The sequence below is a fragment of the Trachurus trachurus genome (genome assembly GCF_905171665.1).
Source record: "Trachurus trachurus genome assembly, chromosome: 4".
Taxonomy (NCBI): Eukaryota; Metazoa; Chordata; class Actinopteri; order Carangiformes; family Carangidae; genus Trachurus; species Trachurus trachurus.
This window is the reverse complement of record NC_139898.1, coordinates 10029641-10050920: the sequence shown is the minus strand read 5'-3', so window position 1 is coordinate 10050920 and position 21280 is coordinate 10029641. Positions and strand designations below refer to the sequence as shown.

At 40.4% G+C, this 21280-nt stretch overlaps 2 protein-coding genes across 2 annotated transcripts in view; one reads left to right on the top strand and one right to left on the bottom strand.

Moving 5' to 3' along the window:
* mcf2l2 (MCF.2 cell line derived transforming sequence-like 2) overlaps nucleotides 1-21280 on the bottom strand; it is a 96282-nt gene that overhangs the window by 51530 nt on the left and 23472 nt on the right. The window contains exon 15 of the mRNA XM_083969916.1: nucleotides 16512-16600. Within this exon, the coding sequence (XP_083826042.1) occupies nucleotides 16512-16600 (89 nt within the window). The remainder of the gene's footprint in view (nucleotides 1-16511; nucleotides 16601-21280) is intronic.
* On the top strand, nucleotides 11065-12258 carry b3gnt5a (UDP-GlcNAc:betaGal beta-1,3-N-acetylglucosaminyltransferase 5a; the record flags this gene model as incomplete). Its single annotated transcript, XM_083969920.1, has 1 exon — nucleotides 11065-12258. One exon carries the CDS (start codon nucleotides 11065-11067, stop codon nucleotides 12256-12258), a length of 1194 nt encoding a protein of 397 aa, XP_083826046.1.

The window sequence follows — 21280 nt, the reverse complement described above, 5'->3', positions numbered from 1 at the left end:
TGCATCTTTTTTTTCTTCTCACTTTTTTTCGGAGGTGCATGCCGCGGACGCAGGCTGTGCGGGGGGGCGGGTCATTAAAAACACTGATGATGAAGTCCAGAGTGTGTTATCAGGGGCGCGCTGATGTTGACGGGAAAGCCGGCCGAGGTGTGAAGGAACCGGGTGAGACGGCGGCTGGGCGCATCAGCAGAGCGGAGTTGCTTTCTGAGAGCAGAGAGCAGAGGCGGCGGCCGCCGCGGCTGCTGCACTCGCTGCTCTGTGACTCTCTCACTCCTCACGAGCTCCACACTGACAAGCTACCGGCAACACAGCGCCTCTGTCTGCCCTTTCAAAGTAAAAAAGCCCGCTGTCTGACGTTTAATAGCGGCGGGACGGGTTGTGAAAATAGATGCGGTGGTGCGGGTCAAAATAGGCTACTTCATAGATGCGGGACCCGCGGGTTGGAAAAAAAACCGGACCCACGCGTCATGCATGCGCGCTTGTCTGTGTGTGGACGACAATAACGGAGAGTGAGCGCTATGCGGAGATATAGCCTATAGCAAGTTTTTTTTATTTATTTTTTTTAAAGCTGACGCCCCCCCCCCCCCCCCCCCCCCCCCCCCCCCCCGCGATGGGCCGATTTCCCATCCCTATAAACCACAAACATTTTTAATTCTAAATTCCCATGACAAGGTGTCAGGGTTGTGGGAAACTGGACCCAAATGCAGATAAGTCAAAGTTACGGGCAACAAAAGATATTTATTAAAAAGGTGATAAAAGTCTTCAAAGCACAACAGAAAAGAACAAAAGTACCAACAAGGACAATGGGAAAACACACGGTTAAATACACAAGGGATAGAGACACAGGTGGTTAAATCAACACAGGTGAAACACCTTGGGTCAGCAAAGGAGGGAGAGCACATGTCCAAGACGTATCATAGAAATGTACAGTAATAAGTACTGAAACAAAAAAAAACATCTTAGAAACATGAAGGCGATGTTTGATGAAATACTGATGCTGACCACAATGGTCAAAGAAACTCCAAGAATAAAACTGTTAAGTGCTAAAGTGCCTGTGTATAGAGGCGCTTTCCCACTTTACTGCATTAGGATTAATCATCAGAGTTTAGAAGAACACAGAATAACTTCATGTGGTTTGCACTTTGGCACTGTGCGTCCTCATAGTGATGGCAGAGGTATTCAGGTATTCAGGAGGCATTGAGAGCCTGCAATGCTTTCTGTTGCTTTTTTCATGACTGCCTGCTCATACAGGCTGTGTGTAGGCTTGTGCAAGTTGCATAGCAGGCAGCCTGTCACAATGTAATTCCATAACGAAAGCACATGCTAACAAGCTAATAAGCTAACAGGATAACAAGCTGTCCACTGTCTATCTCTGGTGCATGAATGAATGTACCAGAGTCTTCTCTAAACAGATTTCCATTTGGGTGTAAATGATACTGAATGACTTTGAACAGTTTGCTGTTCAGGGGCAGGCTTTTGCTTTGACTGAGGTTTCAGACTGTGACAGTGGGGAATAGTTACAGTTGCCATGCTATCTGGATGTGTCGTGTCCCTGTTGTGGGTAATAAGCACTTAAGACTAATTATCCTTGTAGGAAATGTTATGGTTTTCTGTATGTCATGGTGGTCTAGAGTCAGAACACCATGACATGTTCATTTTCTTACTTTTTGTGGAAGTATTAAGAACTGTTGGAAAACTACAGCGACTGTAGTTGCACATTTTTCAAGAAAGAGTAAACCAACATCGGACAAATTTAAAGTTGTATTTTGAGTAATGTGAACTGAAAAAAAATCATTCATGGCATTATTTGCAAAGACCTTCACTTTAAGTACCATAGCACCATACATATTATAATTGTTATCACTTTATCATCATATATCATGACTAGAATTATTATGATATATTTTCTTTATTTTACTTTAGGCTTTTTTCCGTTTACCACCATATAAATCACAAACTGACTGCATGAAATTCATATCAGGACTCTGTGGTGCAGATTGCACTTCAACAGGTGAGTCAATAGCCCTGAAGACTAAAACCTTGTTTTGCTAGCATTATAACATGCTTGATTAGGCTTATGTCTTCGTAACCAGCCTCAAGTTATTCAAGGAGCTTCCATTTTAGCACTATGGTGCTTACAGAGGATCCCAAGTGTTCTCTATTCAAAAAGCGGAAGTTATGCTCAAATGTCTTACTTACTCATCAATTCCGGATTCATTTAGAAAATGACTTATCCATGAGCCTGTAATAAATTCCAGAAAGAGCAAGATAGGGAGGGGGGTGGGATAAAGAACAGGGGAGGTAAAGAGGTTTCCCCTGCAGCCCAGTGGTTCCTCCCCCTTTACATCATGCACCCACCCACCACAGCACACAGTGTGACTCTCACACACATGCTCAGACAGGGACCTTGAGGGCAATCAGAAAAGACACTGAAGCTCCCTTCAGATGGACTTCTTCATCTAACAGGAGAAACAGTGAGACGACAAAAGAGGAAGATAAAGAGAAGGGGGAAGTCTGGCAGACTGGAAGAGAGGGTGAAAGAAAAAAAAGAAGTGGTTGGAGAGCCTGAGGCAGATAGATAGATAAAAAAAGAGAGCGAGTCCACAGGCGCTGAGCAGAGGAGAGGAAGAGGATTTACCTGGTCTCAAAAAAACACTCTGGTAAGTCAGGAATACAGTGTGTGTGTGTGTGTGTGTGTGTGTGTGTGTGTGTGTGTGTGTGTGTGTGTGTGTGTGTGTGTGTGTGTGTGTGTGTGTGTGTGTGTGTGTGTGTGTGTGTAAAGATGTTGCTCTAAATGAAATATATTGTACTTTCCACTGTTCAAGGCTAGTTGTCGATTTACAATGATAGACTGACAGTTAGAGAGGTAAGACGAGTTTGAAACCAGTTGGATGTGACATGACATGTGTCAATGTCATGAGAAAATAATATGAGAAGTCATAGTCAAAGTCATTAAAAACTACTTCTGGTTAATGATTCATTTGAAAGGAGAGGTGTTTTTTGTTCTTAGTATATGCCAGTCCAATATGTTGTTTTTTTTATTTTGAGTTTGAAATGGGTTATATTTCTTGTCCCACGGTTTATTCTGCGGCTACCATTGCCAGCAGCGCAAGTCATAACAGGTGTCTATCAGAAAGTATCGGCATTAGGCAACAGCTTTCACAATGGCTTAACTTAATCAATGCTTCCAGGAATTCAGAGAGAAAACATAGCCTCAGAGATGTACTGTACTGTATGGACAGATGCTGAGTTGTTTGTGTTTTATGCAGAAATCTGGCTCCCAACCCATCAAACAACCAAGTTAAGTTTCCAAACCATTCTACAATATAATAGTGTTACTGCAGGGCAGAACCAACAATTGCTATGATAAGAAATTAACCAACAGTCAAGATGTGGTTCAGAAGAAAAAAATTATCATCAGGTGATGGTGTTGGTTGGAGTTTTTACTCTCTCTCCTCCAATCATCTTCTTGTTTCTCTGTGTCAGTCTAAAGCCACACCGCTGGATATGACACTTCTGCATTCAGATCAGTGATTGAGTCAGACTTTATCTCAGTTTGAGTAACAAAACTATTTTTGATTAAAACTAGGTCCACATGTGTTTAACTGCGGTCTTCACCCCTGCACACTACATGCTGGCTGCATGTCCTTTAACAACCTTTTCTGTGTAGACAGGTATTTTGATGTGTATTTTTGTAGAGCCACAAAGCCAACCTCAAAGGGCTTATTAAACAAATGACCACAGACTGGCAACTCTCCTGTGGCCTTGGTAAACACAGTGTGCGTTGTGTTGGATGAAAAAAATATGCTAGTTTTTTTCTGTAATACAAATTCAACAGTTGTGACCGGCTTGCCTCCTATTTTTACTATTTCCATTGGTGGTGTTATGGGGCCTGTTTCTTCTGAGGAAACAGGAAATATTGCCACAATTTCTCTCCACAGGGACCTCCATCAGGTAATGTTGACACTACCTGATGGAGGTCCCTGTGACCAAAACGTTGTCAGTGTTAATTAGTAAAATGATAGAAATGTAAGCATAGATGAAGTGGAATATCACCAAACATCTATCAAAGCTTATAAAACCACTTGTTGGTCGAATTTTGATCAATGCAGTGCTTGTGAAGACACATAACCTTTATTGCACACCCACTTAAGTTTCCTGTACAAAATCAGTTTGTTACGGATATTTCACATGCACTCACAAGTAAGGAGCTTTAGATAATCCGGACAACCTATCAGTTTAAAGAAAAATCACCCCTAAATTGTAAACAAAGTTATTCTTGAATGAAATGTAACCATCATCTCCTGAATCCCAGATCAGTTACCAGTTATCAGAGCAAACAGGCTCTACGATTAAATTCACATTGAATCAACATGTGACCACAACCTAAATAACAGAAATATTCTACATTCCTGTAATATTTCATACTGATGGTGAATGGCATTCATTATGTAGAGAACCAAAACTGTATCAAACTATGTTACACTGCATGATGGTTCATTATGGTGTTAATACCTCAGTCTCTCAGGTCTAACTCGAAGTGGAACATTTACCTGTATTCAAATTCTCATTTACAAGGGAAGCAGCATATGTAAACAGGTAACACAGACTTTGGTTGGGTTCACTAGAGACTTGTCCAAAAATCCTGTTTTCACTTTGTGTGTGATGCAAACGTCTGCCTGAACGTAGGAAAAACACAAGTTGGCTGGGAGGTCTGTGCTTTCAAGCACCGATAACAGCCAGGTGTCAAACATCAGCACCTGCGCACAGATGTCCATTAATGTGTGCACTTGAGATTATGTTCTCACTCTAACAAATCACACTGCACTTCTTGACAAAGGGTCTCAAATTTTAATCTGCTCCACTTTAATGATGTGGTGCCACATGAGTCCACCTGCTATTGTTCTGTTCTGGCCATCTAAAAGTAAAAGGATGAAACAAACTACTCAGAGTGCACTTGCACTGAACAAACCCAAACCACAAGGAAATGAAGCAGTATTTTTTACATGTATCAGTTATGTAACATGATGAATGATAGAAGCATTTTATTTTTAATTTGTCAGACAATATTCTATGCATGGATCGTTATTCCTGTTCATTTCTTGTGCTCCTTGATCAAAGCACCTGACTCCATTCGTAGCTGACAGCCCTCGCCTCTTGTCCTGCTTTACAGTGATAGTCAAGAAATCTCTACTATAACAAAATGAGAAACTCTAATTCTTACAGTATACTACAAATTACAGACATCTTGAAAGTTGTCACAAAGGTTTTTGTTTTTTGGTATGAATAAACTCACCTGACCAGACCTGACCTGACCTGAATCATAGTGCAGCCATTCACAAGCACAATGTATATTTATGGAGGACTGCCTTGAAAGGACCTTGGAATCATTATAATAATAGTAATAAAGCCAATCTAAAGAAATGGTTAATAGAAAACCAAATTTGTCAACACTAGTCCCTGAATCCCCTGCAGTACATGGCTTTATTAATTAATTGTAATTTAATATGTACTTGTCGTTCTTGTTGTTGATATGAATATTCCCCTGTCTGAATGGGGGATGTATACATTACTGTGTGGTTGAGGGGTAAAGGGAGTACTGGTTGTGGATTGGAGGGTGTTTGTGCATGTGTGCGTATGGGTGGGAGGGGTGGGGGTCAAAGTGTAATGTTGCTGTTGTAAATATTGTGCATATATTTGTCTTAATGTAAATTGCTACCTTTATTATAGGTCTCATTGCCATGCTCCATCTGGCAGGGGGACTGCCAACGGAAATTAGCCTTTTGGCTATAATTGGGTGCATTTACATTTTATCTTTTTAAAATGTTCATTAATGTACACTGTCCCTCTCGAACAAATAAAGGAAAAAGAGAGAAAGAAATAATGGATTACATAGCGCTTTTCTATTGATACCCGATACCCAAAGCGCGTACAGTAACCATTATTCATTCATACCACATTCACACCATTATAGACTTCAGGTTATTCATGGTCACCTACTATTTGTTATATTTGACACAGGTCCAGACAGCTGTGGTGATAAATGTCCCACAATAGTTTTACTGAATATAAGTTCTTGAATACTGTAAGTTAATCTAAGTTCATACCTCTTCATATGATCAGGATATGAATGGGACTATTGTCATTTGTTTGTACATCATATGTTTATGCTTGTACAGGCAAAATAGCTAAATTGTGCTCAGACTGTTTTGAAAGCATAAACATTGCTTTGTCCTCAGTCAACCAATAATGGTAAATGACTGTGGTGGTGACTATGCATTTGAATATCCCTGTGCAAGGAAAACAAAGACTTTTTTATCATGAGCATTACACCTGTCAGATAAATCATATAAGTTTGGTAAAAATGAGCCACAGGTGTTTGTTTTGCTTATTATACAAATGTGCACAAATGATATTTAAACAAATGAGACCATTTCGGAATGATGTTGCATCAATGCACGGCTGCCATAAAGGACTCACTCTAAACTAAAATATTATTGTCTGAGAAAAGGTTTGGTGCAGAAAGGTTGCATTTACTGTGCACAAATGTGTTTAACTCATGTCTACTGTGAAAGAAAAAGTACATAAAAGTACATTACATAAACCATACCCAAAAGTTGGACAATTTGTACTGTGAATAAATGTGTTTAGATTCCACCCCCGCTTAACGTTCATACTTTGTACAAGTTTGCATTACTCTTTATTTTATTTTATTTATCCTTTATTTAACCAGATAAAAGCCCATTGAGATCAGGATCTCTTTCGCAAGGGTGACCTGGCCAAAAAGGTCAGCAGCACGAGACATAGCCGCAGCACATGTCAACACAGATTACAAAGAGTAACAGATAGAATAAAACATACAAATTCTTTAATCCATTAGCTAGTTATATCCAAACAAATGATTGATTAACACCAACACACGTCTAAAATACAGTAACGCACAACAGAGAAAGGGATGATGGAGGGTTTCCCCTTAATAAAATCTCCTGAATGCTGCTGTGTGTAACAGGTTATTAAAAGTTACAGACCACTACTTGATGCATCATCAACTGCTGTAAAGGCTTGACCATGTGTTGCAAAAGCTCTTTATTGTTGGATGACCCCAGTGTTCAGTAAAAAAAATATGCTGCTGGGAAATATGTGTTCAGTCTATTATGTGGCAGCATTGCACACACGTCGGCAGCTTCTGTGGTCAGGGGCTCTGTTGGGCTAAAGCCCCTCTTTTATAACTCTTTGTGCTTGGTCAGCACTTACATTCACAGCGTCCTCCGCAGAGTTAAAGGCAATTAGTCAACACGGTGGACAGGCAGTTTTGAGAGTGTTTACAATATACAATGGTTATAAAGTGGTTTGCGTTTGGGGTGCCAGTACCCCCTACAGTATGTTCGTCTAACAAAACAAAACAAAAAAAAGTAATTTTTCATTAATGGAAGATTAATTAGGGGAGGAGTTGGAGTAAAAGTTGGCCCATGACTGGCATTTCATTTCATACAGTGCAACTTGTGTCACAACAGATTACATTTTTAGAATAATAAATGAAATAGAAAACCCTGCACCTACTGTATATTTGTATCGATGGATGATTTTTTTTTTAGCGATTAAGTTGTTTATTAATATTGACACAATTAAAGATCCAATTATGGTCAGTTTGGTATGAAAATATTATCACCTTATTGTCCACAACCACAACACAGTATACAGTCCAAATTGCTTCTACCTCTACAACATTAGAATTCAAATTGGACAGTAGAGCAGTAAACAGAGCAGCAGATGTATTTGAATTTCAGTGGCTTTTTGCGTCATGGTTGTCCTGCTGGATAAAGTCAGCCTACTGCCTACTGCTTGTGTTAGTGTTTGAACTGGTCTGCCTGGGAGCTGTGGTCTCGAACCTACTCTGCTCCACTTCTCTGTCACCTGAACATCCCTTTGATCCAAAAGCGTTTTCCTGGATTTTAACTTCTTGTCTGTGTTTTATGATTTCAGCCAAACCGTTGCAGGCATTGCTCTACAGATACAGTAAATGCTAACTAATGAGGGCGACAGATGAGAGGGAGATGACCACCGAGACTTTGACAACTGTCATTTATCCCAACAACAAGCTAAATTCCAGCTACTTGTCTAAACCCAACTTGAGTAACAACCGTTAATTCTTCTAGGGCACAGACGGAATCTATTTCCGTATACAGAGTGTATATACTGTATATGGCCAACTCACTGAATTAATTATCTACAGTCAAGTAAATTTACCAATGAAAGTTGTTGACATACTGTACCTTTTCGGTCTTACAGCTTGTTAAGGCACTGTTAATTATGGAAGCTGTAATTAAACTTTATGAAATTTGAATTTTAATATTTCAGCCTGGAACAAACTCTCACTGACACACACAACACACACACCACACACACCACACACACGCCGCATAACTAATCAGGACAGAAGAGTAATTGGTTCACCCGAAACTCTTGAACTGTGTACCCAGTGAGTGATCAGGAGAGCCACTCTCAACAAGCAGGACCCTGCAATCATCACCCTGAACAGATTAAACCCAGGCACTGCACTCTGATGTGCCTAACACTGTTCTGTACTAAATTATTCAAATCCTTTTTTTCCTCTCACCCTTTACATTTGGCCAGTCTGCACTGAGAATGAGTTCAGTGTGGGCATGAGTTGTTACTGATAATAATATTATCAGTAACAACTCATGCCCACACTGAACTCATTCCCATATTATGGCCAACTATGGCAGGTTACTGTAAATATTAGACTCAAACATTAGGAAGGAAATAGGGAATAGTGGAGAGACTGCCCTTTCAACCCACTTCTACAGAAATTCACACCACATGCAGCAGACAGCAAACAGGACTCCCTTCACGGGTCAACGTATGAACAGTCACATGAAGGCGACATAGCTGATAAAGCAATTTGCTCTGTTTAGCACTGTTAGTGCCGGTGTTGGAATGACCTGAACTGAGTGTGACCCCTTAACCATGTCATGGTTATTTTTGGTTCATTAGAAACTAATGGCGCTTTTCCACTGGCGCGGCGCGGCACGGCCCGCTTTTTTTGCTTTTCGACTAGCCCTAGTACCTGGTACCAGGTACCATTTTTAGTACCTCCTCGGCCCTGGTTCCAAGCGAGCCGAAGCGATACAGCCGACTGCCTTCCACTGATTGGGCAGAGCGTCGGCGCGAGCGCGACGTCCGACATGAGAATCAAACCCGGAAATTTCAAAAACAGAGCGGCAACAGCGCCAGCTGATCTGTATCGAGACTGTTGTTATTCCTTCACCAGAGTTAAATGTTGCTGTGTGTAAAACCACACTGTGGTCTGTAACGAGGTGCAGACGAGTGAGTTTGGAGCTGACGAGCAGATCGAAAAAAGAGAGATGGACAATGCGGCCCCGCGATCGCCTCCGCGATCACCCCCGTGCCGACCCCGCCCCCGCTGAGGAGGAACTAGAGAACTCAGCTGTAGTGGAAAAGCACCTTTACCGAGCCGAGCCGTGCCGTGCCGTTCCTTGCTGTGAAAGTGTAGTGGAAAAGTGCCATAATACAGTACTATCCTAGTGACTGACGGTATAAATGAGTTAGTGTATAAAGCCATCCAGATTTCTGTCTAAATTTTCTTAATGAATGTGAGCTGTGAAGGTCTCAGTCTGTTTTTCATGTGCCATGGGAAACCCCTTTCTTTCCTTTACAGCTATACTGTACCTAAGCATACCGTAGTACCACATGAACAGTGACAGTACCTCATATAAAGTGCCATATTTTTTTCTTTCATTCTATATGCCACTCACTGCCTATAGGGTTAGCTCTTTCGTTAAGCAGATTCTACAGTCATCAGTCGGATCAGTTTTCATTTTATTTAAGCTAAAGAGAGAAAAGATGAGTAAAGCCTGTGTCTCTGTATACACACAGCCGCAGTGCCTCACATTGTTATTCACCTGCCAGCTTCTGAAGAGGCTCAGCTCTGTCTGGAGAGTCTGAGATACCGTAACTACTACACTAGCTGTTCAGTATTATGAATTCCGGTGCCACTCAGGCAATTGACAAAGTTAATTTCATGCACTGAATACATGTCACAATAAGTGCTAAATGCAACTGTCTCTGGATGATTAATGAGAATGTGTTCAAATACAAGCACACTTCCATATACTGTAACGTATGATTGCTACTGTATGTAAAGGTAGTACTAGAGGTTTGATAGATGATGCAGTTCTGTCATCAGCCTTAAACTACACATTTATTTGTATTTTCTGTTCTTGATGAGTTCAAGGTAGAGTCATGAAGAAACATCAGGAGAAAGAGAGAAAAGGTGATACAAGTCACAAAAGATTTTTTGCAGTTTGCCATTTGAGCTATTAAGCCACTTATACTAGGATGTCTTATAAAAATGTATTCTGTTGCTCTGTCAACAATGGATAGAGACAATAATGAAGATAACTACAGCTGCAGCCAGGATTGGTGTGTGGGTGTTTTCAACTGTGCATCTATGTGTAAACCAAAAATTCAAAGTCTCTCACCTCTGTCTCTGATTTGGATTGTTTTTCTTTTCTGTTTCAGGTGCCAAAGGTTCCTTTAACATGCTTATGTTACAATAGCCAGAAGGCAGAGAGAAGGTGAGACTCACAGAGTTTTCAAGACAAGAAGAAAAATTATATTTGGGTGCTATGAAGGAATATCTGAGTTACCGTATTCTTCACATGGCAAACCAGGTTCAGTAACAGAGCACCTAGACTGCTGACAAAGGCCTACTGGACTTGACAGCATCAAAAAGCTGAGAGGACAGGTGCAGTAGAAGGGAACTGAGATGCATGTGAGGTGAGACAGACATTAGAAGATAAAAGTGAAGGATAAGAAAGAAGACAATTAGGTAGATGAAAGGGTTGCTAGAGACTGAAGGTGAGAAGTGAAAGTCAAGTGAGAGGTGAAACCCGAGAGGGAAAGGAGGCAGAGATGAAATAACATAACCTATACTCTGCAATCAGCCAAAGGACATAAGACAGGGAGGCACAGCTCCAGGAGATTAGAAGTCTAGACAGCAGTCAGTCTTCGGCAGTCGTGATGTTCATGAACTTCCGTCGTATCCACAAGTGCCAGTGCGTGCAGCTTCTGACCACAGGCCTCGCACTGTGTATGGTGATGGTGTGTTGGGAGGAGCTGGATCACCACGTGGTGAGCCACATGCGGTCCTATACATACCGCTACCTGGTCAACAGATATGACTTTCTCAACTCTTCCTTCACCATCACCAAACACTACCACAGGAAAGATGGTTCTGACAGCGGGACTGGTTGGATGTGGAACTATTCGTACCTTATTAACCACCCAGGTAAATGTGAAGGAGATGGAGACATAAATGGCAGGGATCATGTCCTCCTGCTGCTGTTTGTGAAATCATCACCAGAGAACTTTGAGCGCCGTCAGGCCATCAGGGACACATGGGGAAACGAGAGCTTTCTTTGGTCAGAACTCGGAGCAAGTGTGAGGGTGGTGTTTGCCCTCGGTACGCACCCCGATGTCAAGCGGAGATCCAGGGTGCAGACCGCGCTGCTGCAGGAGGACCAGGCCTATGGAGACCTGATCCAGCAGGACTTTGTGGACTCTTTCCACAACCTCACGGCCAAACTGATCTTGCAGTTCCACTGGAGCCACGACTACTGTCCTCAGGCAAGCTTCCTCATGTCAGCAGATGATGACATCTTTGTCCACATGCCCAATCTAGTGAGGTACCTGCGGCAGCTTGAGAGCAGCCAATCAGGGGCTAAAGACCTGTGGGTGGGGCATGTACACAGAGGAGCCCCTCCAGTTCGCCGAAAGAACAGCAAGTATCATGTTCCCTATGATCTGTACCCCTGGCCATCCTACCCGGACTACACTGCTGGAGCAGGCTACGTGGTTTCAGGCGATGTGGCCGATAAGATCTACCATGCAACTCTGGTGATGAACTCTTCTATCTACATCGATGATGTCTTCATGGGAATTTGTGCCAAAGCCATGGGGGTTTCTCCCCAGGAGCACATGTACTTTTCAGGGGAGGCCAAGGCTCCGTACCACCCCTGCATCTATGATCACATGATCACGTCACACGGTCATACGGCTGATGTGAGATCGCTCTGGCACACAGCGACAGACCCTACAGTGTACAGCAACTACAGAGGATATATGGGTAATCTGTATTGCACTGCAGTGAGAGTGGTGCTGCTTTGCCTGCCATATCACCAGAACACATACTCCTGTATGGCTGCTTTTACATAAATGGTTGTTTGATGATGACACGACGACAGCGCCATGTTAAATGTATACCACACACACAAAAAAGAGATTGTTATTTAAGAGTCTAATGTTATATTTTACTGTCTTGTTGGATATTCTATGTAATTGGCATCTGTTGGCTTCTGTTAAGCAAACATACAGCAGTTATTGTTCACCAGTCAACAGCAGGTTTTTGTTCAGGCGAAAGAACAACAAGATGAGTAAAGGACACCCCAGTTCTATTGACATGAGGGATTTTTGGTCTGTGTGTAAACAAATCCACAGTGCTTCACATTATTACCCACCTGCCACCTGAAGAGTATATGATACTACTACTGAACTAGCTGCTAAACATGATCAATTCTGGTGCCACTCAGGCAATTGAATACAGTACATGTTGCATTAATAATGCTAAATGCAACTCAAAATGATTGATGAGAATCTGTCCAAATGTGAATGCAGTTCTGTATAATGTATGATTGCTACTGCATGTAAAGGTAGTTATGGAGGCTTGACAGATGATGCAGTTTTGTCACCAGCTTACCTGGCTATAGGTAAACTCCAGTAAGAGATGGACATGTTTTGGCATGACAGTAGTTTGGCGGATTAAGAAATTCAACTTGATGTGTTAAAGCATAATGAATTATAATTCTGTCTGTGAGAACTGGTACCAGCTTGAAATATGAATTAAATGTATCATTGTTGGATATATGTTGAATTTTCTTTTGTGTTGTCAGAAGCTCTTTCAAGTTGTGTCATGAATTACTCTCATGCGGCATCATAAATTTCTTGCTGAGACGCCCAGCCTACCGGCAAGACAGACCACGTCTGACCAAACTCTGAGCTAATAAATTCCCCTACCGAGCTAGAGAGAACAAAAAGTAGTAAAGTTAGCAAAACCCTTTTGAATTATTGCACATCTAAGTTTCTCAACTTGGGACTCTCAAAATACATGCACAATTAACAGAAGCAAGATGAAGATGATATACAACTGAATCCTACTTCAGGACACCAAAACACAGGAAAATAAACAGGAGTGACAAAAAATAACCTGTCATGGCAGTAGACAACAGTTTTTTTTGCCATTTGAGAGAAATACATAGCATCGCCTTTTAAATTGATATTAAGTTTTTACCAAACAGTAACTTGTTTACACATTCATTTACAGAGAAATATACTAATTCATTTGGAGTGTTTCTAGCAAACTGGCAATCACCAAGGCCTATGTTCACTAGCTGGTCATTGTGTCCGTCTGCTGTTTGGTGGTGAGCAGGTGGTGCACAGTGGGTTCATGGAGCCGTTTTGGTGAACACAGCTGCCTGCTGCAGCTGAACAGAAAATGAGCTACAGCGAAATTTGACCATTAGCATTATCAACTCTCATAAAATTGCCATGTAAAGCCTCAGTTATACACACACAGACAGCTGCGGACACCACTGACGTATAGCCCTATTGTATCTATTTCTTGTGTACAAGTGCATTTGCAGTTGCTACACTTAAAGCAGTTGCTGTGTGGATTTGTGTGGACTATCGAGTACACCCTCACATGAAAATTACGTCGGACCCTAACATACTAGAAGTTGGTTATTTATCTAGAAAAACAGTAACTGCTCTGCTTCACTTGTGGGAAAGATTTGATTCACAAAAATATCATATAGAAAAATTCAACATACAGAACTTAAAGTTCTGCTACAGCAAACAAAACATACTGTAACAAACTAAGCAGAGTCAATATTTATAGTTCTGTCAGTAACAGGACAGTTACAAAGAATGGGCGGCTCTGCCAACATAAAGTATGAGCCCAGTTAACACGGTGGTGAGGGGAATGACAATCACTGAGATGTTACACTAGACTCGAGAATATTACTTCCTATACAGTCGCAGTGCTTTTGTGACGATCTCAGGATATTCTGTTTTAATCCAGAACGTAGGGAGAGCTTTTCTGTGAAGTGATGAAGTGGCGGAGAGCCGGTCCCCACATCTATATACGCACTGTGGGTTTGGAGCATGTGAATCACCTGTTGCAATAAACCCGTAATTTAAACAGGACTCTTGGTTTTTCTTTTAAAACAGCTTTCTTTTTGTTGGCAGTCGTCTGGGAAAATTTCCAAAATAAAACGAATGGAAGTGTAAATTAGACAAAACAAACAATTTTATATTTTTTCATTCTCTCTCTGCGGCCCGGTACCAACTGATCCACGGCACGGTATCAGTCCGCGGACCGGTGGTTAGGTACCCCTGCATTAGGGGATGTAGGAGTAATAGCACACGCTAGACAACAGCCTGTACCCTGAGGTAGGATAAGAAATATATACAGTATATATATATATATATATATATATATATATATATATATATATATATATATATATATATATATATATATAATTTTTTTTTTTTTTTTATATATATATATTTTCAATTCTGCTGAAATGGTTTGGTGTAAAATCTTGGTTAATATTAAAGCTGAGTGGAAGCTTGACTAATGTTTTGAGAAGCCTCTCTATGTAGTATATATCCTATGGTATGATGATAAAGATTTGAAAGATTTGACACTTTCTTTTTTCACATTTCAGAGTCAGGTAGATCATGTAACGCTTCTCATCATTAATCACCCTAAAGTCCCACATCCCACCTTGCTCAGTGTGTTAGCATGCATTAGGCTAAACACTGGTCAGCAAAAAAACAAAATGTAAGACTGACCACAAAGATTCCTGTAAATCTACAGTACAGTAAGATTTAAGTTTTATTTCTCTGGAAAGATACCTTTCTGTATTATTAATGTTTTCCTGAGCTGACTCACTGCTGCAATGTTAAGTAAACATGCTGTACAAAGATTTGGCTCCTACACACTGTATAGTCCTGGCTTTAGAGGGGCTAGTGGGGTTTTTTGTGGGTTTTTTTTCTATCCACTCCTGTTCTACTTAACAGTACACATTTCCAGACTCATACAACTAACCCAAAGATTATGATTCTGAGTTGGCAAGCATGTCTGAAAGCAGATGCCATTATCTTCCTTTAATTTGTTTGTTTTGGTTTGTCGGTTTTGTCTGGGATTTCAGCCACTTGCATAAAATCGTACAATTTTTAATGTTGAATTTTCCTATGAAGTGCCTGCTGCCAAGCTATTTATTTGTATTAAAATTTAAATATATATTTTTACTTGTATTTCAATCATTACTCTTTGTTGTAGGCTCATTTTACAGTATGCTGAGACAAACGAAACTTCAAAAGTTGCTATTCAGGTATTGCAGTAACTTTCGGAACAGTTTTGGGAAATCAAAACTACTGCTGCACAGCAGTGTGAAGGTCAGCCTGGATAAACTCTCAGGAACAGAGACTGTTCACATTTGCAGGAGCAACAGCTCATAGCATTGGAGAACGCTCCACAAATTCATTTTATATTGCATCTGAGAATCTAATTACGACTTAAACAATTAAACACTTTATATTTTGATGGACATTAGGCTACTGGTTAAGTGGGGAAAATTCACAGGCCCACAGGACATAGAGCCAAAATACTGCTGCCCTCCATTGACATAGTATATGTTGAAGCTTCATGTGCACAATGTTGTGTGTATGTGAACACAAGCTTGATTTTGTCACATCAAGTTTAGTTTGAAGATAATCGTAACTCTGTGTGCAAGATATATGAAGATGTCGAAGCCTCAAGTGCACGTACACTAAAAATACTTAGCAGTGAAATATGAGACATGTTGTGTCCAATAGTTAAAACTTTAAATGTTTCTGAATTTTTCAAAGAGGAAAGGACAGGATCTAGTTTTCAGAAAGAAAGTTTTACAGGATAATTTTAACATTAGTGCAACATTTGACACTTTAATATTCTTCCGAGTGCTTTTATACATCCTAATAAATGCCTGGAAAAGATCTTTAAACACCGCAACTGCATAAACAAAACTTGTAAAGTTTAGCGTGTTCCGATCTGACAGCCTCTATACAATTCACAGTAAAATTAAACATGGATAAATTCCACGCTGCAGTCCGACATCATCTCTGTCTGAAATGCTCTCCTCACATCAACACTGCATAGTGTAGGGCTATAAATCACTATACCACAGCAAACTTCAGTTCAAACTGCACACAAAGTAATGGCCTAAGCGCCTGCTTTCTGGAAATGGTAGCGCTGCTGTGCAAAATGAACCCTTGTTCTCCGACAGTCACACAGTCGTGTTGTCTTTTCAGTGAAGTGATGGCAGCATCAGTATGTAAACAACATCAGTGTGCTCTGTTCTCACCTGCGTCTGTTGGACAAACTCTCCTCTGTCTCATTGGTCACAACGACATGGGTGGAACCTCCTTGGCTTTCCTCATGCATCACCTCAATCTGTAACACAACCATATAGTAAGTGTTAACACTTAATTATTAGAGCACAGGATTTTGTACTACTTCTACTATAACAAATGCTTTAAACTAAACTTACAGCTATTTAATGGTACTTCCAAGCAATATCTGAAAACCTGTAGTCAGAAAATTGAATGCAAACCCTTTGAAAACAGGATGTTAATGGTGTTTGCATTCGGGTGGCCATAAGTCACTAGTCAATATTTGACTGAACCAACAGTCAAACTGGAGCTGAATGCATGGATTATCTGCTGCCTTTTGTTCCTGTCAGCAGCTTGTATATGGTGGCTGAAATGACTAACTGAACACTAGTTATAAAAAAGTCCTGTCTGTGTGAAGCTATAGGCTATATATTATGATGACACTTTGGCCTCTGGACTGGGACACAGCTTTAATAGGGTTAAAGAACAATAATTAACAGGATTTGTTTCATGAAAAATATCTGCCTGGATTTAAAACACTTTATGTCTTTATTGAAGGAGTTACAGAGCACGTAACATGTTAAGATAACAGTGGACAAAGGTTTCCTTATGGTTTCCTTATGGTTTCCCACATTTACACAGAAACAAACCTCCTCTCACCCGTTCCCCTCCAACAACTTGCTTAAAGTGATGAGGACAAAAAAAGAGGGGGAAAAAATAGCCTTTAAGCGTGGGGCAGCTGAATAGATATTAATATATTAATAATATCAATATAATTATTACTCTCTATACATAATTTTCACCTTTATTGTGTTTTTGTTGTTTGTTGTTGTTGTTGTTGTTAACGTTGTTGCTACTGTTTTTGTTGTTGATGTTGCTGCTTTTTTTCTTATTTTTGTCCTTCCTTTTTGTGTGGTTTTACTTGTTTATCGTGTTTATTTTTTTGCAATTGTGGATTTGTACCAATAATTTAGTTTTTTTGTGAAATAAAAAAAATATATAATAGTAATAAATTAAATAAAAAATAAATAAATGAATGAATAATAATAATAATAATAATAATAATAATAATAATAATAATAATAATAATAATAATAATAATAATAATAATAATAAACGATTGAAGCCTCTCCAATTGAAGGACATTCCCCAGATCTCTAAGACATTTTTGTGCTTCAGTACATTACATTATGTTTAAATGCAACCACAGCTTTGAGGATTATATTTCCTCTCTAATGGTTGGTTACAATGGTTGGGTGGTTACATCCACGGATGAGCTGGGTCTGTGGCTTAGTTTTAGCTTGTACCTATACTGCCCTACAAAGGCACAAAGCAGTAACTACAGAAGCAAGTTGAAAATAAAATTAACGGTTTACAAGCTGGACATAAAAGTTGTAAGAGAGCAGTATCTATGGGAATGAGTTATTTACAAACTAAATGACAATGGACAATCACAAGGACATGACAAGACGCGGGTGCTGATAATGCGTTCTTTTTTAGGACTGTTTATGGAATATTTAGACTTTCCCTTTTTTCCAGACATATTTCTATTGCATATTTTTTTAAAGACATCAGAAAGCGTTGGCATTAGAATATGAATTGAATGAACAACAACAACAGCAAGAGAAAAACTCCCTTTTAATGAGAAGAAATACTGAGCAGAGCCCTGCTTGTGGTAGGTTAGATCTGCCTCCACTGGTCAGGATGGGAGGGACAGAGAGAGGGGCTGGGCTGGAATGTGTAGGGTGTAGAGGGTATCAGGAGGGGGCATCTCACCAGCAGGGGTTGAGGGGAAAAAAAATCCCCGTATTGATTTAACTTATAAACTGGAGGCGTTAACATGTGTGATTCAGAACAGGTTTTTAAAGCATTTCCAGCGGGAAGCAGGATCCTAGTTGGTAAGCCTCCGACGTTGCCATTGTGTTTACCCAGGCTGGGAGAGGAGAGTGAAATGTGACACCTCACAGGCAGGTTTCCTACTTGTCAATTATGGAGAAAAGGTTTAAGGTCTACGACTTCAATACTATCACTACACAGACATATCCTGTTTGTCAGCTGCGCAAAATAACCTCAGGGTGTGCATTGAAGATTGTGCACGCTGAAAACCAATTAATGAGATCAGAGCAAAATCGCAGTGCAGCAGCAAAACGCAGCAGGGTGGCATAACAATTAGCAAGACCCTTCCTAAACCAAAGTGACTACCTCTAAACACGATCACCCCCGCTGATCAAACACTGACTCCTCACCAGCTGCTGCTCTGGAGCTAATCTCTGACCTTTCCTGAGAAGAGCATGTGATCAGACAGATCAGTGCAGCTTTGCCAGTAACAGATATTGTACTGGATTGTTAAGGCAAAGAGGGAGTAAAGTATTTGAAACAATGTACCCTTGACAAATTATGCTGGGAGAAGGCAGATTGGTGCAGACAGGTTATTGGCTGTTGTGGATGCACAAAGTATCTTACTCTGAATTCCAAAACCGATTTTACGGGCATGTGTTCAATAAACAGACGAGCTGTCAGGACAGAACAGTATTAAAACTAAAGCTGTGACAAGCAACTGAACAAATAACAAATCACACTCATTTGAAATGTCTGTCAATTACATCAGCTGCTTACAGATCAGCTCGCAGACAGTTTATTGCCATGCCGCGAGTCTGAAAGGCTTCAATAGCAGAATCAAGAGACTGATTCCAGTAGTGTTATCTGGATAGTTTTTGCACTTGACTCTTCCCAACTTACCTGTTCCCCATTCATTTTCTTCCTATTTCACATATACAGTGTTACAACAGTCCATTTCTTCCTATTCCCTGACATATTGTCCACTTTGCTGCACATACTAGGATTCTGCCCTTTGTCTGCTTCTTTTTCCTTCTAGCATGGTTTTCCTGGCTGCCTGTTGCTGACCACTGACCCACACCCTGACTTCGCCAACTGCTTGTTGCTGCCCGTTTGTCTTTTATGAGCCTAATTACTGTATAAGCAGACTGTTTTGAACAGTTTCTGAGTCATGCGGCTGAGTCCTTGCTATCCTAAACTGTGAAAGATTTCAAACTTCACCACAAAGTGACACAGGTTTATGCTACTCTGAACTGACACTAAAAACTGCCATTTAAAAAGACCACATCAACATCTGTGTGTTCCAGTGTGACTCTGAATAAACCGAAGAGCATCATGTCACCTGTTTGTAACAGTCACATACAGTAGAAGAAAACATGAACAAGAGAACAAAACCTTTATACAGAATGACCTGTCATGGTTCTTTCAGTGTAACAGTCACTGAAACGATTGACAAAACCCCTGTCAGACAAATAAACTTATGCAGAGTGAGAAATATATACTGCATTTAGATAAATTCAAAAAAAATGTCCGTGTTGGTATTCATACACTAATTGCCACTGTTTCTCATCACAGGATATTCAACTGAGTCTTGTTTCCTTGTGATACAACCACTTGACCACTAAACGGCAAAACAAAGTGACCCCGACTTTGACTGTGTTGAGAAAAGATCAGTGCTGACAACAGTGTGAACATGAACTCAACGGTAAGTGACTGAAATGTGATTCAAATGCAATTTCCTCCCAGAAACTAATGACATCTCTGTGGCTCCCTACCAGGTAAGTTATGTTAGTCCTAACAAAGCTTGACATGAGAATATTGAGACAGAATGCTCTGCGTCAACATTTTTGGAAATGTGCTTATTTTCTCTCCTGCTGAGATTTAGATGAGAAAATCAATACTGATTTCACATCTCGATGTGTCGCTGCAGCCAGCAGGCGATTAGACTGTCTTAGAACTGAGACTGAAAACAGAGGGGAACAGCATGGGTCTGTCCAAAGGCAGCTAAACACTCCTACCAACACTAAAGCTCACTAATTACAATATTATATCTTGTTTGATTAGTCTGAGTAAAAGTCAGGAAAACAGGACATTACTTTTCCTGCTTAAAGACTTGAAATAAAGACATTAGTCTGTTGCAACAGCATCTTACTGTATGACAAACCAGCATCTACTTACTGTATTAAACACTGCAGGATCTGATGTTAACACTAAGATGAAAAAGATAAGTTACCATGTTGGCATTTCTGAAAGACTTAAATCTAATACATCTGGAGTGCTGCAAAACATCACCATATCACAAGACATGAAAACCTCACAGGAGCAAGGTGCATGCAGTTTTCTGTCAGACACTCCTGCTGGGAACCACCACTGACACCTGCACTGCACTTTCTTTTTATTTTAAGAACTTCAGTGTCTTGTCTTATATGGACAGATTTTTATTTGATCTCGTCCTTGTTTATAGACTTGACTGGTGACCCTATTATACATCATTGTAGCATAGCACTGCGTGTTAATTTGTGTTAATAAATTAAGTTTCTGAGGACAGAGGGAGGGAGCGCACACCTAAGGAAGAAACGGTCGAAACGTTGGTTATGTCTGAACCTCTGTATTAAAAAGTCTAGTTTGACATCGTGGCTATGAGTGTGTAGGATTTCACTTTCCGTTAAATACATTTTACGTTTTTAAGTTTACCTACTTTTGCAATAACCCTAAGATTCACATACAGACAACCAGCATACACTCACTGAGGCCTTTATTAAGACTCCTCATGCTATCCGATCAATAAAACTAGTGGCAGCTGTTCAGTGAACAAAATCCTGCAAATACAGAACATCAGTTGATGTTCACGCCAACATGGGGACAAATGTGATCTCAGTAACTCTGACTGTGGCAAGAACACCAT